Source organism: Elgaria multicarinata, chromosome 20 (assembly GCF_023053635.1).
Source record: "Elgaria multicarinata webbii isolate HBS135686 ecotype San Diego chromosome 20, rElgMul1.1.pri, whole genome shotgun sequence".
In the NCBI taxonomy this organism is placed as follows: domain Eukaryota; kingdom Metazoa; phylum Chordata; class Lepidosauria; order Squamata; family Anguidae; genus Elgaria; species Elgaria multicarinata.
The window spans coordinates 15,274,393-15,295,059 of NC_086190.1; the positions used below are offsets into that span (position 1 = coordinate 15,274,393).

At 45.7% G+C, this 20,667-nt stretch overlaps 1 protein-coding gene across 1 annotated transcript in view; it reads right to left on the bottom strand.

Moving 5' to 3' along the window:
• RERE (arginine-glutamic acid dipeptide repeats) overlaps positions 1 to 20,667 on the bottom strand; it is a 316,112-nt gene that overhangs the window by 262,627 nt on the left and 32,818 nt on the right. The window contains 1 exon segment of the mRNA XM_063145507.1: positions 2,146 to 2,616. Within this exon segment, the coding sequence (XP_063001577.1) occupies positions 2,146 to 2,470 (325 nt within the window). The 5' untranslated portion in view covers positions 2,471 to 2,616.

A 20,667-nucleotide genomic window follows, 5' to 3' on the forward strand; every position in this document is an offset into this window, starting at 1 on the left:
AGCTGGTGCTACTACCTAGAAGACCCTGCTTCTAATTGATGCCTGAGAAACAGAAGCACAAAAATTTATTTATTTATGATTGCATTTATATCCTGCCTTTTTTCCTCCAAGGAACCCAAGGCGGCCTACATAATCCTCCTCCTCTCCATTTTATCCTCATAACAACCACCCTGCGAGGTAGGCTGGGCTGAGAGAGTCTGGGACTGGCCCAAAGTCACCCAGTGGGCTTCCATGGCTGAATGGGGACTAGAACCCAGATCTCTCAACTCTCAGTCCAACACTTTAGCCACTACACCACACTGGCTCATTATGAATCATAGTATAGTAGACTTGGAAGGGGCCTTTAAGGGACCACAGACATTTCAATAGGATTACACATTTTCTGGATGCATTTGCAATTCTGCACTGACTGCAACTGGGGGCAGAATTCGCCCTGGGAAAGGAGCAATTCTATAGCTCATTCTGGCTTTTTCCCCATTACTAAGAGATCCACCCCATTACATCTGCGCTGGCCCTAAGGTGATAAAGTTTTCCCCATTTGCCCTCACAGGATTAGGCTTCCTTCAAGTAGCGTTCAGTATGCACAACTTAAAAGCTTCAAGCTTTGTCTGTGTCTCCAAGCATGCCCAGAGCTTTAAGCATTCTACCAACACAGCACATTAGGGGGAAAAAATGTTTCTGGTGATTTATTTCCATGGGTGTTTCCCCCCCTATTCCTTTTGAGAAACACATCAGTCTTTCCTTTCCACCACACTCGTACAGCATGCCAATGATTCCACAGTGCAGCAGACGACAAATATGGTAGCACTTGTAAGCTAGCTCTTTTGATAAGAGAATAAGGAATAAAATATACACATCCTGGTGAAAACGAGAGCAGCGCAAGTAGTCATGGAATCAGGGTAGCCTCTACCGTAACGTCTCGAGTGAGCGGGCCGCGTTTAAGGCAGCAGATTTGGGCTACCATTACAAGGAGGCAAATGGTCAACCACTGATTGGATTTTTGTTATAATGTACATTCATGTAATGTGCCCTTACACTTTATCCTAAAAAAAATTGCAATATTTGGGAAAGAATAAATCTGGGAGTGTAAAACTTTGGATTCTGTACAAGCTTTACACTCAAAACCTCTATAGCCTTGTCTCCACCTCATCTCTCTGCTCAGATCTCCTGAAAGAGCCCTACCTCTGACCTTGGTTTGTCCACCTTCAACACCCCTCCAAAGATCTGCCCCTTCTAAACCCTCTTTCTTCTGCCCCGCACCCCCGAACACTGTGGTGTAAATCACCTCCCTCAATTGCTTGAATTTCTTTATGAAAACTCATCTTTAGAACTTGCGGCCCTCCAGATGTTTCGGGCTCCAACTCCCATCAGTTCTAGCAGCACAGCCAATGGTGAGGGATGAAGGAAGTTTTAGGCCCAAACATTCTGGATGCCTGCAAGTTGTCCAACCTTGCTTTAGAATAACCCTATAGTCTGTGTATCCTAAGCAAGAGTATAATTAAGCCTACATAGCTAAGCCTAAGCATGAGTACAACTGAAACTGCAGTGGATTCTTTCCTTGCTTCCATTTCCCTTCCCTTCCTCTGTCTACCTTGTGTCTGTTTTTAAGAAAGGAAAGGAAAGGAACCTCTCGTGCAAGCACTGAGTCATTACTGACTCTTGGAGGGACGCCAGCTTCCACTGACGTTTTCTTGGCAGGTCTTATAGCGGGGTGGTTTGCCGTTGCCTTCCCTGGCCATTATTATCTTTCCCTCAGCTAGCTGGGTACTCATTTTACCGACCTCGGAAGGATGGAAGGCTGAGTCGACCCGAGCCGTCTGCCTGAAACCAGCTTCCGCTGGGATCGAACTCAGGCCGTGGGAAGAGTTTCAGCTGCAGAAACTGCTGCTTTACCGCTCTGCACCACACGAGGCTGTTTTTAAACAGTTATGCTTTTGAGGGAGAGATCTGCACATCGATGGCACCGCATAAACAACAAAAAAACTCGTTCTTGGCAAATTCGGCTGACGCACAGCAAGTGCAGCTAAGGTAGCATCCTCTGTTTCACACCCATCAACTCTTTCCGCCCCCCACCCCCCACCCCGCAGCCAAGGAAACTGAGCCTCCAAGAAGCAGCGGTCGGGATGCCAAAGGAGTCTCCCTTACCTCCAGGCCTGTAGACAACATCGTCCTCCGTGATGAAAGAGGTGATTTCCCCGTTGTCCGTTCTCTCATAGCGAGATTTCTTCTTGGGGGGTTTCTTCTTGTTCTTCTTCGTGGACTCCTCGGTGGTGGCACTGTTGTTGTCATTATCCTCGTCTTCGCTGTGGTCGCTCTCTGCGTAGTTCTTGGCCCCGCCTTCCAGGGTGCAGCTCCGGCGAGGCCGTGAGTTCTCGCTCTCTCTCGCCTTCTCTCGCTTGTCCCGCTCCCGGTCCCGGTCCCTGTCGCGATCCTTCTCTTTCTCTTTGTCTTTCTCTTTGTCCGCTGTCATGATTCGCCAGGTGCCTTCTTCTGTCCTCTCACGGCTGGGCCTCCGTGAAAGGTAGACAGTGAGCCTGGGCTTCAGTCTTCTGAATTTCCCACTCAATTCCAGGAAAAATTCGACCACTCCGACAACCCCAGCGTTTTAAAAAGGCTCTTTAAAAAGAAAAGGAAGAAGAGAAAAAGAAATGTTAGCCATTCCTTTGCAACTAACCTCAAGTTATGGGATGGAATGGTAGACCTTTTTTTTTTAAAAAAAAAGACATCAGTGTTGCAAACAATAAAGCCATTTAAAGAGGGTCACACAATCACCATAAGGAAGTCCAAATAACAGCTCCTACGCTCTAACATCATTTTTTCTCTTTTGCATACAGACGAGTCCTCTCAGGATTTAACAACGTCCATGCCCACTGACTGCATATGACCATGCTTTCTGCTCTGGAAAGGATATTAAACTCTTGACACTAGGTTCCCAGCCCTGCTTTTCGGAAGTTCATCACCAGATCCTATCTCCACTGGCCTGGCTAGGAGTAGCTGTAGTTTAGCTCTTCTCCTCCAGAACTGTCATGGGCAGTGGCTATGGTGCCCAAATTTTCTCATTTTCCTCTTCCCACCCTTTGGGACTGATTCTATTAAATTATAAGCTTTTAAAATAAAAACAACCTGTGAATGATCTTGGCAGGAAGTGGGCTATAAAATGTAGCATATAAATAAAGGCCGGTGAGATAGGTGTACGTGTGCTGATTGATACTAAAGGTGTGCATATTTTATATTAAATACACACACACACACATGCATGTGTGTGTATACAATTCTCTCTATGTTCAGCCTATGGGTGCCATCACTTATGTAGCCAAAGCCACCCCCCACACAAGAGGGAGGTATCAGCAAACCTGGGGAAACTGCAAGTTTGCAAAAGTTTAAAAAAAACTCTTGAGGAAACATCCCGGGGTGGGGGGGACCCCAAATACAGTCCAGTGAGGACTGCACATGCTCAGTAAGCATGGAAAACTGGCTTACTGTTAAGGGGGTGGGGGGGAGGCATAACTGACTTGTACCTTGAACTGCAACATTTTATTGCAGATGTGTACATACATCCAGTTCCTGTAATTGCATCACACACTACAGTGACCTAGAAATAAAGCCTAGGGTGAGGTTATTCAAATGAAAGGGTGAAGCTATGCAAATATACAAATGTTTGGTTCTCGGGAGTTCCCACTGAGAAGTACAAAACAAAGGAAGCAGGCCACAGGGTGTACCGTCCTGCCTCCGCCATTCTCAAGTCCTTGCAAAAGAGAGATCCTCCATGCACACACATATTCCGCACGTCATGACAACAGTTATTTCACAAGTATACCAATGCTTTCTTTTTTAAAAATTGACATTGATTACGTTAATGTACTCTGAAATGCGAGCACACTGGGAAATTTGACAAAACAGGCATCTCGCTGTAACCAAAAGGGCATCATATATATATATATATATATATATATATATATATACACACATACATACTTCCGGTCGGAATTCAAAGTGTTGGCAATGACATTTAAAGCCCTAAACGGCATGGGACCTCGATACTTGAGGGAGCGCCTCTCCCTATATATCCTGCACAAGATTTGAGATCTGTCGGAGAAGCCCTCCTCCGCGTCCCACCAACACGAAACGTACATTGGGTGAGACGTGGGAGAGGGCTTTCTTTGTTGGGGGCCCCGGCTGGCACCGACGGCCTCGTTTCAGGGCCAAGTTAAAACGTGGCTTTTTATCAAAGCCATCGAGGGCTAAATTTGCCTAAAAGCTGCACACAGTTTTAATTGTTTTAATTACTTTAACATTTTAAACTGGTTTTAGCTTGTTAATAGTTTGATACGTTTCTAGCTGCGCGCATTATTTATTGTTTTGTACTGTTTTAATTGATTTTATCTGTACACCGCCCTGAGATCCCGATGACATAGGGCGGGATACAAATGTTTTAATAAATAAATAAATAAATAAATAAATGTGGACTTAAAAAATGTTTTTTTTTTAAATAACAGGGACTGCCAGAAAGCAGAATTGCTTGGTATACAAATTCTGAGCTCTGGTGCACCACCTGCAGAACACGCATAGACACAGGCCTGAGCACAGCGACGCTCTCTATGCTCAACATGTCTCCCAAAAGCAACACTTTTCTTTCTTTGCGCACCAGGGCTGCCATTGTCAATGAACGATAGCAAAGGCAAAAGGAGGACGATTTCACATGCCAGCCTTCCCAGAGAGAAAACCAGGGGGCCCCCCACCCATCATAACCTGCTACGTAAAAAATTGCCCGTCTCCAGCCAAGGGAAAGGCCGTAATAAGGACGCCATGCCACAAATCGTTAAAGCCTCCCGTTCTCACGGTTTGAAGCTAAGCCTTTACCTGAAGAATGCTTCCCTGTCAATCTCAGGGCCAGCAATCTGGACTGACAGGTTGCGCATGACATGTTTTTTTGAGCAAGAGCCAGCGGAGATGCTGAAGCTGGGTCGGAATTGCTGGCAGCTGCCGCCATGGGAAGCCTTTGACTAAACAGGATTTTGCACCAGTTAAGGAATCCATAAGCACACTTTGAGTGAAGGCTGCAGAGTTACAGCCTCTTCTGTTATGTGCCAGTGAGCAATGTAAAGAGACGCCGGCTTTTAAAAACGAGAGTGTTCACGGGCAATGGCTTTTCCAGCAGCCATCTAGTCCTAATAAACTGCTAACACTTCTATTTAATGCTCCTCTGAAGAGCGTGCTAGATCCTGGGAGCAGACAGAATCTTACAAGCCAGAGCTTTGTGTGATGCAGCACAGCGGCTAAGAGACACGCTTACAAATCAAGATGTCCCCCATTCAAATCTCGCTTTGCCTGAGGCCAGGGACGGGCTTATCGCTAATCTTTGCAAGCTGCCCTGGGAAGCTATTTTGGCAGAAGACTGGAGTAAAACGTTTTAAATACATACATACATAAATATTATAATGATCATTTATTAAAACTGTGCCGTGGCACTTTACAAAGAACAGGTATGACAGGTGCCAACTGCGAGAGGTTTACAATCTGAAATGGGGAACAGGGCACAGTGACCCAGTTTGCACACTGGTGGCGTACTCTGGATTTTCTTAATTACCCTGGCTGTCACAGCATGCTGTCTGAACCCAGGCGGCGTGGCAACCAGGATGATCAGGGGTCTGGAAACAAAGCCCTATGAAGAGAGACTGAAAGAACTGGGCAGGATTAGCCTGGAGAAGAGAAGATTGAGGGGAGACATGATAGCACTCTTCAAATACTTAAAAGGTTGTCACACAGAGGAGGGCCAGGATCTCTTCTCGATCCTCCCAGAGTGCAGCACACGGAATAACGGGCTCAAGTTAAAGGAAGCCAGATTCCAGCTGGACCTCAGGAAAAACTTCCTGACTGTTAGAGCAGTATGACAATGGAATCATTTGCCTGGTGAGGTTGTGGGCTCTCCCACACTAGAGGCCTTCAAGAGGCAGCTGGACAAGCATCTGTCAGGGATGCTTTAGGGTGGATTCCTGCATTGAGCAGGGGGTTGGACTCAATGGCCTTGTAGGCCCCTTCCAACTCTGCTATTCTATGATTCTATGATTCTAAAGGGGCAACAACCCTCAAACAACCCATGGGCTGTTGAGTTATTTGGGGGTTGCTGCCTACACTCCCTAGCCATGTCGCTCGGGTTTGGACGACACGGCAAATTGCACCAGTGAGGGTAATTAGGTAAATCTGGGGGTAAATAAGCCACCATAGCTTATTTCACTCATTACAACTGTGTAAACTGACACAGTCTGTGCTGGGGGGGCGAGCGGGCAGACAGGGGGATGAAGGCATGAGTAAACACCATTTTAAGCCCCTCCACAACCAAGCAACTGCAGCTTCCTGCTATATTTTCCATGTGCCGAGCACTGCATCAGATGCTCTTCGCCAGCACATTGAGCAGAAAGAGATTTCTGCCTTGGAGAACGTTGTATCACCGACGTGTTCGTGTTTGTATGCATCCCACAGAACTGTTTCTAAGTCAAATATTAAGAAACCCAGAACCTCTGCAAAATGTAGAAAACGTCAGGCGACCAGGACACATAGAATGCTTACATTGACGGGAAATTGGCCGCGGCGGGTGGAGGGAGGGGAGAATCATCTTTGTATGCCTGAAATCTCGCCCCTCAGATACTGTTATTCTTCCTTTCTCTTTCTTTTTTAAAGGAAGAGAATGCAATGAATTCTTAGTCCCAGTTGGCTTTTACTCCCAACAATGACAACATCCAAAGAGACAAATTGACTTTGCTGTCATAACTCCAGGGCTGAGGCTTGAGTTTCTCTTTCGTTCTTGCTCTGTCTGCCTGCCTGTCTGTCTCTCTGTGCCATTTCCTGAATGAAGCCAACATCCAGGGCTCCAACTCTTTTCCCTCTCCTGAAGCAGCTGCAATCATTTGATTTCCTGACAATACACATGAGGAAACTCATCTCTACAACAACGAAGACGTTATTTGATCAGAGAAACTCTGGTACCAACCACATCCAGAGGCTTTCGTAGGCATAATGATGAAAATTTCTACATGCCTGGTGCATCGTGCCACCGCCCCAAATCCCCCAGAGATCTCCATAGGTCCCATGCAAACACCTCTTGGCACAGTAACCAGAGTAAAATGTTAAGTATGAAACCGCCAAGCCCCACAAGTAGTCTGTATGCACTCTGGCCTGGATCGGAAGGGCATCCCAAAAGGATAGGACCGATGAACTTATTTAATTTATGCTCTGCCTTTCTACCAGGAAATAGCACTCAAAGTGGCTAACCAGAATTTAAAAGTAAACATTTTAAAATAAAAACAGAGCCAGCCATAAAGCAATACATTACGATGGACTTTTCTACTTTTCTAAGCTCGGAGGGTGGCAACAAGAGAGAGGGCCTTCTCTGTGGTGGCCCCCCAACTGTGGAACGATCTCCCTGACGAGGCCCGCCTGGCGCCGGCATTGTCATCTTTTCATTGCCAGGTCAAGACTTTTCTCTTCTCCCAGGCATTTAGCAATATGTAATGAGTCTGGGTTTTTTGGCTCATCGTTTCTAAAGTTGGTATAGTGACAGTTATCCCATGCTTTCATTGTGTCACCTGAAGGTGCCCCTGCTGGCTGGGGATGATGGGAGTTGTAGTCCAATGCACTCCGATGATGGGGAAGAGAAATTTAACTTGCAATGGTCACGAAGCAAAGGCTTGTTGAAACACTAGAGACCATCCCGGGTGCACCCTCTGCACATTTAGGCTCTTGTTCAAATAAACTCTCAGGACTGATTAAACCCATCTGTCCACGGTTGTTATTCTTCACAAGCTCAAATTCCCAGGGCCAAGTAAAAGCAAACGAAAAAAGAACCAAGGATTTTGATGCAAATAGGGAGCTCGCTGGCCTTAGGCCGTGTTCTCATGCACCCTATGTTGTTGCATTTCTGAGAGCCCAAGTAAAACCGCAAGGGCACACAAGCCGGGACTCCCTACGCGCAATCATTCGCACCACCAGACTGAAGAGTTTCTGCCTGCATGCCAAGCACAAAACCTGACATGGCTACAAATTTCTGGTGCTCTCGCAATGTGCTCTCTAGCGACGGAGTACAGGAGACAATACCCAAGGGAAGATGGGAACGTCCCCTGCAGAAATATCGCTCCTTTGTCCATGCTCATGCGCCATTCATGCACAGAGTCAAGGATGCCGAAAGCCACATTGCCCTTTGTGATGAGCCCAGACTGACACCTTCCCTGTCATAGATCAATCTAAGCATCGGCTATGCGAAGTACTGGAGGGAGGAGAAACTGGCATAGTGTACAAAGAGAGGGTGAGGCCTGTAGAGACAAGAGCACGCAGAAGGCTTGTCGGAGGCACACAAAGACCCCAAGAGGTGCCACAGGACATTTCCCCCCTCGTGGGAACGTGCCTGAAAAGAGAAGGGCAGGGATCAGCATTCGGGGATCCCAGAGCCAAATCCAGGCCTCTCAGGAGCAACAACTAGCTTGCCAGTTACCAGCCCAGAAGCAAGAGGGTCAAAGGATGTGGAGGGAGCCTGGGTCGTGACAAGGGAACTTGCCGGCAGATGTCTTATGGGGCAAAGGACGAAGAGGGGAACTCTGGCTTACCCCCGTCCTATCTTCTGGAAACAGGCCCTCCCATAAAGCTATGCACTGACCAAAGGCATAAGAGAGCACAAACCAAAACGCCTGGAAACGCCAGAGTCTCCCATGCACCGGAGAAAAACCATGGGGATCAGAACACAACGCCAACCTTAAGAACACGGAGACCGGCGTTGTAAGAGTGAGAGAGCACATGCTTTGCCACCAGGCAACAGTGCCATAATTGGCGGGCCTTCTGTTGAGAAGAGTTACACAAGCACTGGAGCGGTGGCTGCAAGGCGTCAGTTCAAGGGACTCACGAGGAAGCAGCCGCCTTTCTGCCGGGGTTTAATCCTCATCAAACGGCTCTAACAAGGCATGCAATGTGAGCAAGCAAACAGCAGTGACTAATTGGGGATGTGACTAGCTTGGACAGCTTTGGGGGACTCATTTCTTCACACTCCTCGTGTAAATATCAAAGGGGGGGGGCTGATTCCTCCCACCCAGCAACAATGCCCAATCTTTCAGCAGAGGATTTCTCCGAGGATGCGTTGCCTGTGTAGGCAACTGCGTTTGCCTTCCTTTTCCCCTTCCCCCACTGAGCAGATGGCCCTGCTCAGTTTTATAATCAGGATTAGACCCAGACTTTATTAATTAAAGCAGTAAAATGCCTGTCTGTGGCTAGAGGGATAGGCATGGAAGGCACACTAGCAGCTACTTCTCCTAGTGACCCCACTGTCTGTAGCGAGGTATGGGTTTCCCACCATCTCAACTAAGTCCTGGGCTGCATCTTGTTCAGACCAGGGCATATTCTGGGGTCTCATGAGGCAGCAACCTTGCTGAAGCTAAGTAGATCTGGGTCTGGTCAGTGCCTGGGCAGGAGATCAGCTGGAAAACGCATGTATGCAACCCTCTGGCTCCATTCGTGGAAAGAGTGGGACAGAAAGAAAATATTTCATCCCATACAGTTCAGCGCGATACGCTGAGAATTGAGCCAGCCCTTATCGGTATAGCACTACCCTGGGTACTCTCTTGTCCTGGTTCATGCAAAAAGGCAGCCTTCCCCAACTTGCTATGCTGGCTGGGAATGATGTGAGTTGTAGTGCCTACCCCGAAGGAAGCTCGGAGAATGACAAGGAAGAGGGCCTTTTCAGTGGTGGCCCCTCAATTATGGAATGATCTCCCCAACAAGGTTCGCCTAGCGCCAACATTGTTACCTTTTCAGTGCCTGATCAAGACTTTTCTCTTCTCCCAGGCAGTTAACAGTATAAGCTGAGTTTTTTTCTTAACTGCCCCCAGAATAGTTGTTTTAAACAGATATTGTTTGTATTTTATGCTTTTTATGGTTTTAAATTTTGTATATTTGTTTTTAATGTTCACTGTTTTAATAACAATAAATTTATTTCTTGCCAGCCTCTCCATTTTTATCGAGGCAGCGAACAACAATAAACGATAAAATACATAATACTCAATTAAAACATAATATACATTGTTAAAAACATCCTAAAAAACATCCTTAAAACATTTTAAAAACATCTTAAAATTCCACTGGATAGGCCTCCCGGAAGAGATCAGTCTTTGTAGCTTTTTTGAATGCTAGTAGACTGTTTCAAAATTTTGTAAATTGCCCAGAGAGCTTCGGCTATAGGGAGGTATATAAAAGTAAATAATAATAATAATAATAATAATAATAATAATAATAATTGTAGTGCAACGCATCTAGAGGGCACCAGGTTGCAGAAGGTTGTGCTGGAGTGTGAAAACATTCTCACATCCTCACTCTTGCACAATGCATTGTTGGAGAGGCATTGATTGTACTGTACAAACCTCTCAATTTTTCATCCTGATGCTGCACCAAACCTCCCACTAGCCATCTCAACGTAGACTCAGCGAAGGATAGAGGCAGCCTTGGTTCTTGTCTCTCCGCGACGCGGAGAAGGGCAGCTCAAATTATCTACGTGCCCACATAACTTTCTGGCAAAAACCGAAGCAAAATTTACCACTCACTGAACACAAAAGGAATGGACAGCTCACAGCTAAGTACAACTAAAATGTAATTAGCCTCTGTCAAACTGGGGTGTGTGTGTGTGTGCCATTTTCTGAAGCACCTCGTCACCCCTGAGTGAGCTAGAGTGTGATAAAGTCCAAAGCCAGCTACATCGAGAGCGTTCTTCCACCGCAGAAGCCACTAAATATACAGCAGACCACATTCCCCCCCTCCGCCCCGGTTAATTATACCAAGTCATTAAAAATCCACTCACCAGCCTTGGGAATTTTTTTTCCACGAGGGTTACATTGGTATGGGGGTGGAAAGGAGTCAAGGCAAAAGCCTAATTACAAGGGAGCTACATTCTCAAAAATGTTAAAGGCCAGGCGCACACTGTGGTTCGAGAACATGGTAAGCAGCCCACATTTAGAAAAAAATCCGCTTCACCCTGGGCTTAAAAACAAACAAACAAATAAATAAATAGGTGAGATCTTCAAGATCCCTAATTTTATATGTGTCGACCAGCTTTCAGGGTTTTGGACGGCTCCCTCAAAGTCCAGTGGGCATTGCTAGTGGTCAGGAGTGATGGGAGTTGTAGTCCAAGGCATCTAGAGGACACCAGATTGGGGAAGGCTGGCCTAGTCAATTTGCAGCACCATCAGTATCACCAATCTTGCAAGTAGATCTAAACACTAATAATTGTAAATGACCATCCTAAGGGTTTACCTTAACCCGTATTTTTCCCCTCTCTGTAATCAACAGTTTCCATAAAATGATTCTAAGATGAAACTGTTTAAGAGTTAGATAAGGAAGTGTGCTTACATTCTGCATCTATAAAGAGGGGGGGGGGGATAGTCCAGGAGAGGGAGGCTGACAGGGACAGACAGGCCATTACATATAAAAGGAGCCTCATTGTGAGCCTGGGAGAATGAGATTGAAAAGTCGCCCTCAAACCGCACAACTCCTCACTGCTGAGTCATAAAGGGAAAGGCAGGCTTGCTCCTCCACCACTCCAACCATGTCATAACATTTGATACTTTCTGTTTTACATTATGAAATCCATGAGATGATGCCGAGGCCTTTCAAGGGCACAGACAGGGGTGGGAGTGGGAAAGCCCCACCCAAAATGCATTGCAGCGCCACACTGGGCACGTGGATGGAGCGCGCCATCAAGCACGCTGGATCAGCAACCAAAGGACGTGCATGACAGGTGTGCATGTGCCTCCGGCAGCAGGGCAACTGGTTTACACTAGGTCGTTTTGGGGGGAAAGGCACAGATATAGAACTGGGATGCAATTAAAAGGTTAGCCAGGGCTCAAACTTGAAACATGCAAAAGATACAAATCTACCCCCGGTATCGGCATTGTACTTCCCACAGAACAGCCACGATTATACAGCAGGCTGTGCTGAGAAAGACAAAAGGAGAAGCAGAGCCATTCCCCCAGCGGCTGAAAGACTGCTAGTTTTTTTCCTCTTCCCTCCCCATTCCTTTTTCCTTGTGTGCCGTGATTTTTTTAGATTGGGAGCCTCCAGGCAAAGGCTCTCTTGTTCTACCGATTATACGTAGGATGTTCTGGGAGCTTTTTGGGATAAAACACTTCAAAGTAAACAAATATTAGCATGAGCATCACTGCTTCACCTCTTCAGAAATCAAAAGGCTGAAATTGGAAAAGAAAAGGAGGGGGGAGTACACTCTTGAAAAGTACTGCCTGTGAACCAACTGCAAATACTGAGGGCAACCTGAATCAGATCAAAGCTCCATCTATTCCAGTGACCTGTTTCCCAGAATGGCCAACCTCTGAATGCCTCTGAAACACCCACAGGACATGAGGAAAATACCCCTCTCCTGATACTGCTCCCCAGAGGTCATATTATTTTTTTATTATTATTTATTTATTTATTTATTTCACTTATATACCGCTCCCATAGCCAGGGCTGTCTGGGCGGTTTACAGAAATTCTAAAATTGAGGTAAAAACAAGTATACAAAATTTAAAACTCTAAAACACAGAACATACACACATGAAGCATTAAAAACCGTTGGTGCCAGGCGAGCCTCATCAGGGAGATCATTCCACAGTCTGGGGGCCACCACCGAAAAGGCCCTATCCCTTGTTGCCACACTCCGAGCCTCTCTCGGAGTAGGCACCCGGAGGAGGACCTTAGATGTTGAACGTAGTGACCGGGTATATTCACGTCGGGAGAGGCGTTCCGTCAGGTATTGTGGTCCCAAGCCGTGTAAGACTTTATAGGTCAAAACCAGCACCTTGAATTGGGCTCGGAAACATACAGGCAGACAGTGCAAGTGGACCAGAGCAGGTTCCCGAACCTTCTGGTTCCCGAAATCAGTGTGGCCGCTGCATTTTGCACGAGCTGCAGCTTCCGAACCGTCTTCAAAGGCAGCCCTACGTAGAGCGCATTGCAGTAATCTAACTTGGAGGTTACCAGAGCATGGACAACTGAAGCCAGGTTATCCCTGTCTAGATAGGGGCGTAGCTGGGCCACCAACCGGAGTTTGTAGAAGGCACTCCGTGCCACTGAGGTCACCTGAGCCTCAAGTGACAATGATGGATCTAAAAGAACCCCCAAGCTACGAACCTACTCCTTCAGGGTGAGTGCAATCCCATCCAGAACCGGTAGAACACCCCCCATCCTGTCAGCGGAATCACCTACTAACAGCATCTCAGTCTTGTCTGGATTGAGTCTCAGTTTATTAGCCTTCATCCAGTCCATTGTCGCAGCCAGGCACCGGTTCACAGATTCAGTACAGATAAAAGGAAGTACTTCTTCACACAATGTGTAGTTAAAACTACGGAATTCCACAAGATGTACTGATGGCCACCAGTTTGGATGGTTTTAGAAGGGGTTTGGATAAATTCATGCAGGATCGGGCAATCAATGGCTATTAGTCCTGATGGCTATGTGCTGCCTCTGATAATGGTCATAACCAGCACTTTGAATTGTGCCCAGAAACAGATTGGAAGCCAGTGGAGCTGTTTTGACAGGGAAGTTGTCTGCTCCCTGTAACCAGCCCCGGTCAACAATCTGGCTGCAGCTCTTTGAACCAGCTGGAGTTTCCGAACACTCTTCAAAGGCAGCCCCACGTAGAGCGCGTTACAGTAATCCAATCGGGATGTAACTAAGGTATGTGTCACCATGGCCAGGTCCGACATCTCTAGGAACGGGCGCAGCTGGCGCACTAGCTTTAACTGTGCAAATGCACTCCTGGCCACCGCCGAAACCTGGGCATCCAGGTTTACCCTCATCCAAGCCATTACTGCCAACAAACACCAATTTAGCACAGAAACTACTTCCTTGGAATTGGGTGGAAAGGAGTAGCAGAGTTGGGTGTCATCAGCGTACTGGTATGGATCCATTGTTAATAGCAGCCAAAGACCATTTCTCCTCCATAAAATCCCTTTTAAAGCCATCTAAGCAAACAGCTACCACCAAGTCTTAAAGCAAGTCCCTCTCCTCTCTGGGCCCAAAGTTTGAACACCTTCAGGCGCAAGAGCTAAGCAGGTTTTTTTAACCACATCTGCCACCGTATTTTGTTGCTATTCAGAACAGGTTTTTACATCAGCTTCTGTATGATCATGAACACTGGTCTAATCAACAACATTTATTCTGGCCCACAGTTGCGCGATTACGGATTCTGCAGGCGTCTTTGTCCTACCAGCTACAAAGCAAAAGGCACAAATATTTTAACTTGCTTGTTGTGGCTGGCAGTTGAAGGTCATTTGAGCAGAAGTTAGATTATGGCAATATATATCTTTAAGATAGCCTGTGTGTGTTTTCAAGCGGTTTATTGGCAGACCGGTTTTACCTTATTGTTTTCAGTTGTTCTTTCTGCTCTAAGTTCAAATAAACTCAACTATTTGTTTTACTGTTCTTTCTCGTAGCGCGTTATGCCAGCTCATAGAACACTCCAGGATGGAAGGAAGAGAGTTATGAATCTAATTTTTGTGTTAAGAACTGTGATCAAAGAAGGATCAGATGTTATATTTTAAGTCTACACACACACCCTTTGTGTATGAAGGCATGCCTATGGTCACAAAACACGGCCACTACCTCCAACACACACACACACACATGGAAAGCTTGTGCATTTTTAGAGAGGGGCAATTTGGAAGAGTTTGCCTTGGTCCAGACAGGAGCTGCATTATCTAAAGAGTGTCACTACACTTCCCAAGTTCCATTAAGAGGCAGGTGTTCAACCCTCATTTTGAACACCGTTCTGCACCCACCCATCCCAAATCACATTTCCCAGACTTGTCACAGTTGATGGTCTTAAAAAAAAATTAAGCGCCAGGAAGATCGCAAGAATAGTACCAAGAAACAATGCAGCTATTTTTATTTCTCTGTGAATCAACCTAAGAAACAAGCTGTGCTCAAAGAACTTAGAGCTGTGCTCAACGGACTCCTTATTGGCTTATTACAGTGCAATCCTATACCTGTCTACCCAGAAGTAAGCCTCACTGATTTCACTGCAATGTACTCCCTGGCCACTGTGTGTAGGATTGCAGCCTTAGCCACCTAAAAAAAATAGCATTTCACTTACGTTGCATCTCAGCGAAGAATTGGTGGAAATCTAATAGTATGCTATTTTACAAAACGACTTCCAGACGACATACGGATGTTCTACATTAGTTTATTTTATGCAAGCTTCTGTACATTTGGAAGCCCTTGATGGGGCCAGGCCTACTGCTTGCTGAAACCTATCACGCACCCATTGCTAATCCACTTACTTAACATTATTCCTCTTTCACAGATGTTGGAATGGGTTAAGCACACTTGGCTATTTATACGTAATTGCACCTGAATAATATGGAACTCATAAAACTAAACATCAATATGAATATATATATAATATGTGGTGATTTGGGTTGTTGTTGGGGATTGTACTCTAAAGTAAACTGTCTTAATACATCACATATATCGCCAAGCCCACAGATGTTTCCACAGATGTTAAAAGCCGGGATTAAGAAAGTCGATGTAAATACACTAGGGGGGGGGGGGGAGATTCCTAGTCAGGTTTGGCAAACTCAGTAGCTTAGGTTTTGAAGTAATTTCTCTCTCACACAGGCAGGCTCTCCCTTCACAACTGCACAAAACAGCCAACAGCACAGCGGCTTCTGCCATCACCTGACAACGGAGGGAGAAACCCGCTGCTCACAGCTACACAGATTGAGGATTCAATCGCCTCTGTGATGGAGTCATTGTTCTCACCCATGGAGTTGTGTCCTGGAAGGAGTCTAAACCCCTCACAAGAGGGGAACAGAATGGCCAAGGCAAAAATTGCCCCTTATGCCTGCCGGTGAAATATGGAAGAGTTCTTGGTGGATCGGGTACACGCCCGAATGGTTGTACCAATGCGATCAAAAGGATGTAGTCCATGTTTGCCAAGAGCAAAGAAGGCAAAGAGGACGCTGGGTAATTTTCCAACTGCAGCTGTTGGCAGAGCAAGGATTCAGTATCCGTGCAGAGAAAGGGATAGAGAGGGACCAAAATTAATCCCTTCCCCTTCACGACTGAGGCCTGAGAGGAGAAAGACTTGACATGGAAAGACTTTAGAACCCTGACATACATCATAAATAATATCAGGGCTGAAAGTGTACCAAGACTCATGAGAACTCAGACGTGCCATCAATTTTCCATGCCGAGAGGCATCCCTGAAGTGGAGGCATTTCTTTAATCGCTGAGGAACTGAGAATCTCCGCACATCAAGGATTGGGGAAAAGCTGTATAGAATCCAAAGTGCTGTTCCGTAAGAATAGCCCTGCTGGATGAGAAAAAGGGGCCACCTAGCCAAGAAACAGTGTCTACAAGCAGGGCAGAATGGCAACTGCCTCCTGCCACTGTACATCCTTAGCAGCTGGTTAGTCATGGGTGTCCTGTTGTCAGAATGATAGACCAGTAGCCATTCATAGACCTCTCCTCTCCAACTTCTCACTGAAGCCATCTGGGCTAACGTCTGTTGCTACAACCCAAAAGTCAGTTTTTAGTCATATGTTAGCCACGGCATCTTTTTCTCAAAATTAAACACTGAACAGCAGCAGACAGGTACTTGTGATGTGCGTTCAGCCACATTATGTGTATTTTGGTTTAATCCTGAGTTTTGACACGCGAAGAGCCTCCACAGCAGCTACCACAGAGAAAAGCAATGACAATGGCAAAGGTACACAGGTCTCTCTTAGGACTGGGCAGCAGACAGAAACACACACCCACAACTTTCCCATCCAGCACAGATCATCAGGAAGCCTAGCAGCTTAAATAAAAAGGTAGGCAGGTGTGATTGCTCACTCCAGCTTTTACCATCGAGCCTCACTAGCTTCCCAGTTTAAATGAGGGAAGACCAGCTGAGCTCAACTTCTCGTCCAACGCTTGTTAAACTGACATTCTGCCGAGAAACATTTCATTTCATTTGCAGTTTCTGGTAGGAGAAAGGAAGAGTTGAATGCAAGCCCACTAGTATGATTCTTAGCAATTTTCAGAACTAGTGTTCCAGCAAGCAAGAGAGACTAAGCGCGGGGGGGGGGGGGGGAACAAATGAATTGAAGAATGAGTTATCAAGGAAACAAGGAATTCTGGAAGAGATTATGTTGATGAGACTGAAAGAGGGAGGAGAGGAGGAGGAAGTCTGGCACCAACCAAACCAATGCAGGGAACATTTTGAATCAGAGAAGCAGATGTCACCAAAGTATTAGGGTTATTAGACAGCTCTGCCATTTACCAAGATGTTCCGAGCACATTAAATCGCTTGTAAAAAAATTTGGTGTCACCCAAAACACACACAAAAAGCACTGTTAATAAGTCACAAGGGCTCCTTGTACCACTGAAGTCATACCAGTTCCCGCCAAGTCCTGGAAAACAGTTGCTGTCCAGGAGGCCAAACTGCAATTGTTTTTACACTGCTAGCTAAGGAAGGCACACACTGAAACCAGCCTTTTTCTCCTTCTCTTAGGTGAAATCCTTTCACGCCCTCATTGCTGCAACATCTTTAACTGAACCTACCCGTCACTTCCCATGCCATTACTTCTGTTGTGACTGATTTTGTTCTTTTTCCTGGAAGAATGGATGAATTCCAATATGGCAGAGGTGAGGGCGGAGACGACCAATACTTCCTGCCACCTCTCCAAAACACAACCAGGTATGATCAAAGTAGGAGCCAGGTTAGTTCCTGCTAAATCCATACAAAGCTGCCAGGAGGAAAAAGAGCAGAATATATATCCTACCTTTCTATCATTTCTGGTATTTATGGCAGCGTGCAACATGGATCATCTGAAAGAGTGCTGAAAATACAAAGTAATACAAAATATATGATGGCCCAATCCACAGACTCAATTCCCCAGATATACGTATACCATAGCTGAGACACTCTATAAACGAAGTCTTGCTCTCACCAATACAATTTCACCCCACTCCTATCCATTTTGCCTTTCTCCATGCTAGAAGGCATTGAATTTTCAGCAATGGCTGAGTCCCCGGCTTCACATGATGTACATTGGCCTCACAGGGGTGGAGCGCACTGCGCAAAGCAACTTCACTGAGAAAGGGGACCCTGAGAGGTCTTCCCAGCATCAGCTGAGTCCCTGGCTACCAATACACCCACTGTAATCTCTGAGCAGAGATGACCTGGGGGAGGAGGGCAGAGAATTGCCACAGGGGGTGGGGCTTGGAGGCCAAGCCACGCCTCCTGGAGAATCCCAAGGAAGCTCTGTGGGCCGCCATTCCTTGAAAGCTCAACCACTGCTTTCTTGGAAGTTGCAAAAATCTTAATGAACTGTGATAGCAGTGGAATCACAACAGAGGTAATGACAAAGGGCCCTGTGATTACAGGATAGTCTGTTTTGAAGCAAGAGAATGACTGGCTACATCCACCAACAATTACACTCCAAAGCCACCAAGATTCTGCCTGGCGTCATGCACTAAAATGCTCCTTTGTCTCCAAGGATCAAAAGGTTTGATGGGAATGTTTGCCATCACCGACGGGGGCGGGAGGGGAAATAGCGCCATGGTTATTTGACTGGCACACCTGCGAGATCAGAGGAAAAAGGCCCCACGTACTGCTACTCACATTAATACCCACTAAGAGGTTTACATGCTTACAGAGTCAGGTTTTAAAGATAATGTGAAATCAAGTCCAACAGAAATACTATGAGCTCATAATATCAAGGCAACTAAGCACGCTAGGGTAACTAAAAATATGGGGATGGGTGCTCCCTCCTCCTCCTCCTCCTCCCACCCTCTTTGCTCGAGCAAGCCAGACAGATAAATCTTTTAACAAGATTTGCATGGGTCATGTGTTACTAGTTTTAACAAACACAACAGGCCTATTCTTCCGAGAGCTGTTCGTTTCATATTGCGAGATAAAAAGGCACTGTGTTCAGCAAATGCCAGATTAAAAGGGAGGTTGTGAGCTGCCACCGCTGGAACCAAGCAGCGCTCCCTTTCGAAAGGCAGCAGGGTGGGGTGGGGGTGGGGGAATGAATGCACCTAATTTTTGTCAAGGGGGGGGTTTAAAAGAAGTATGCTCTCTTCGCCTTTTTGGGAAGTGTAAAGGATTATGTTCATACTGGACACAGGCTACATTTTTAAGGAGCACTAAGAAACACCGGGGGACGGGGAGGAGGCAGTAGCTTCTGGATAATTTATAAAAGAAGTTCCCACACTGGGTTGGTGGGAAGAGAATAATAAGAGCCGTTATAGACAACTGGTGATTGAGCTGATGAATGCAACAGGTAAGGCAGTGCACTGCTTGCGTTATGTATTTCTAGCAAGGACACCCTGACAATGCTAAAAGAAAATTAAAAAAAGGAAAGGAAAAAAGGAAAAGGCTTGCAAAGAAGTTTATTTATTTGTTTTATTTTATTTATTACATTTTTATACCGCCTAACAGCCGAAGCTCTCTGGGTGGTTCGCAAAAATTAAAACCGTAAGAGCGTAAAAACCACCGACAATTTAAAAACACGAATACAAAATACAATATAAAAAGCACAACCAGGATTAAAGGCTATAAAACCTTACACGGCTTGGAACCACAATACCTGACGGAACGCCTCTCCCGACGTGAATATACCCGGTCATTACGGTCAACATCTAAGGTCCTCCTCCAGGTGCCTACTCCAAGAGAGGCTTGGAGTGTGGCAACGAGGGACAGGGCCTTTTCGGTGGTGGCCCCCAGACTGTGGAATGATCTCCCTGACGAGTCTCGCCTGGCGCCAACGCTGCTATCTTTCCGGCGCCAGGTTAAGACTTTCCTCTTTGCCCAGGCATATGGTGGCACATCCTAATCACCCACATGTTTAGCTTTTTAACGGTTTTTAATGCTTTATGTGTGTATGTTCTGTGTTTTAGAGTTTTAAATTTTGTATACTTGTTTTTACCTCAATTTTAGAATTTCTGTAAACCGCCCAGAGAGCCCTGGCTATGGGAGCGGTATATAAGTGTAATAAATAAATTAAATAAATAAAACCACACAGCAAAGATTCATATGGGTTAAAATATGGAATTAAAACAGGCAAGTTTAAATTTAAGTTAAATTAAGTGTTACAATACTGAGAAAATCAAAAAGGTCTTGAGCTGGCGACGGAGGGAGTGCACTGTAGGCGCCAAGGGAACCTTTCTGCACCCTTTGTCTAGAAATGACGGAATTCAGCTACACTTAACTGCAGAACTTGGATTGCCAGGGCGCAGAATTCGACGCTGATTAGGGCCTTCCTGGTTAATGTGTGCATTCCTTATACGATAAAATAAATAAATAAATTTTAACTTGGTGTTTTAAATTTGTAATTTTGCATTGCTGCTGTTTTTATCTGGTTGAGCTTTTATATTGTATTTTATATTAAGGTTTTATACTGTTGTTTTATACTTTGAATGGTTTTAATTTTTGTGAACCGCCCAGAGAGCTCCGGCTATTGGGCGGTATAGAAATGTAATAAATAAATAAATAAATAATACGATCTTTCCCAGCAGATATAAGGAGCTCTTACTCACCGCAAGTAGGACCAAGTGTGGTATTATACCCTACTAGTCAGTTCCCTAATGTATGCCTAGGATTTGTAAGTCTATTATGTTTAGAATGTTGACCTGAGTGAGTAGAGATTGAATA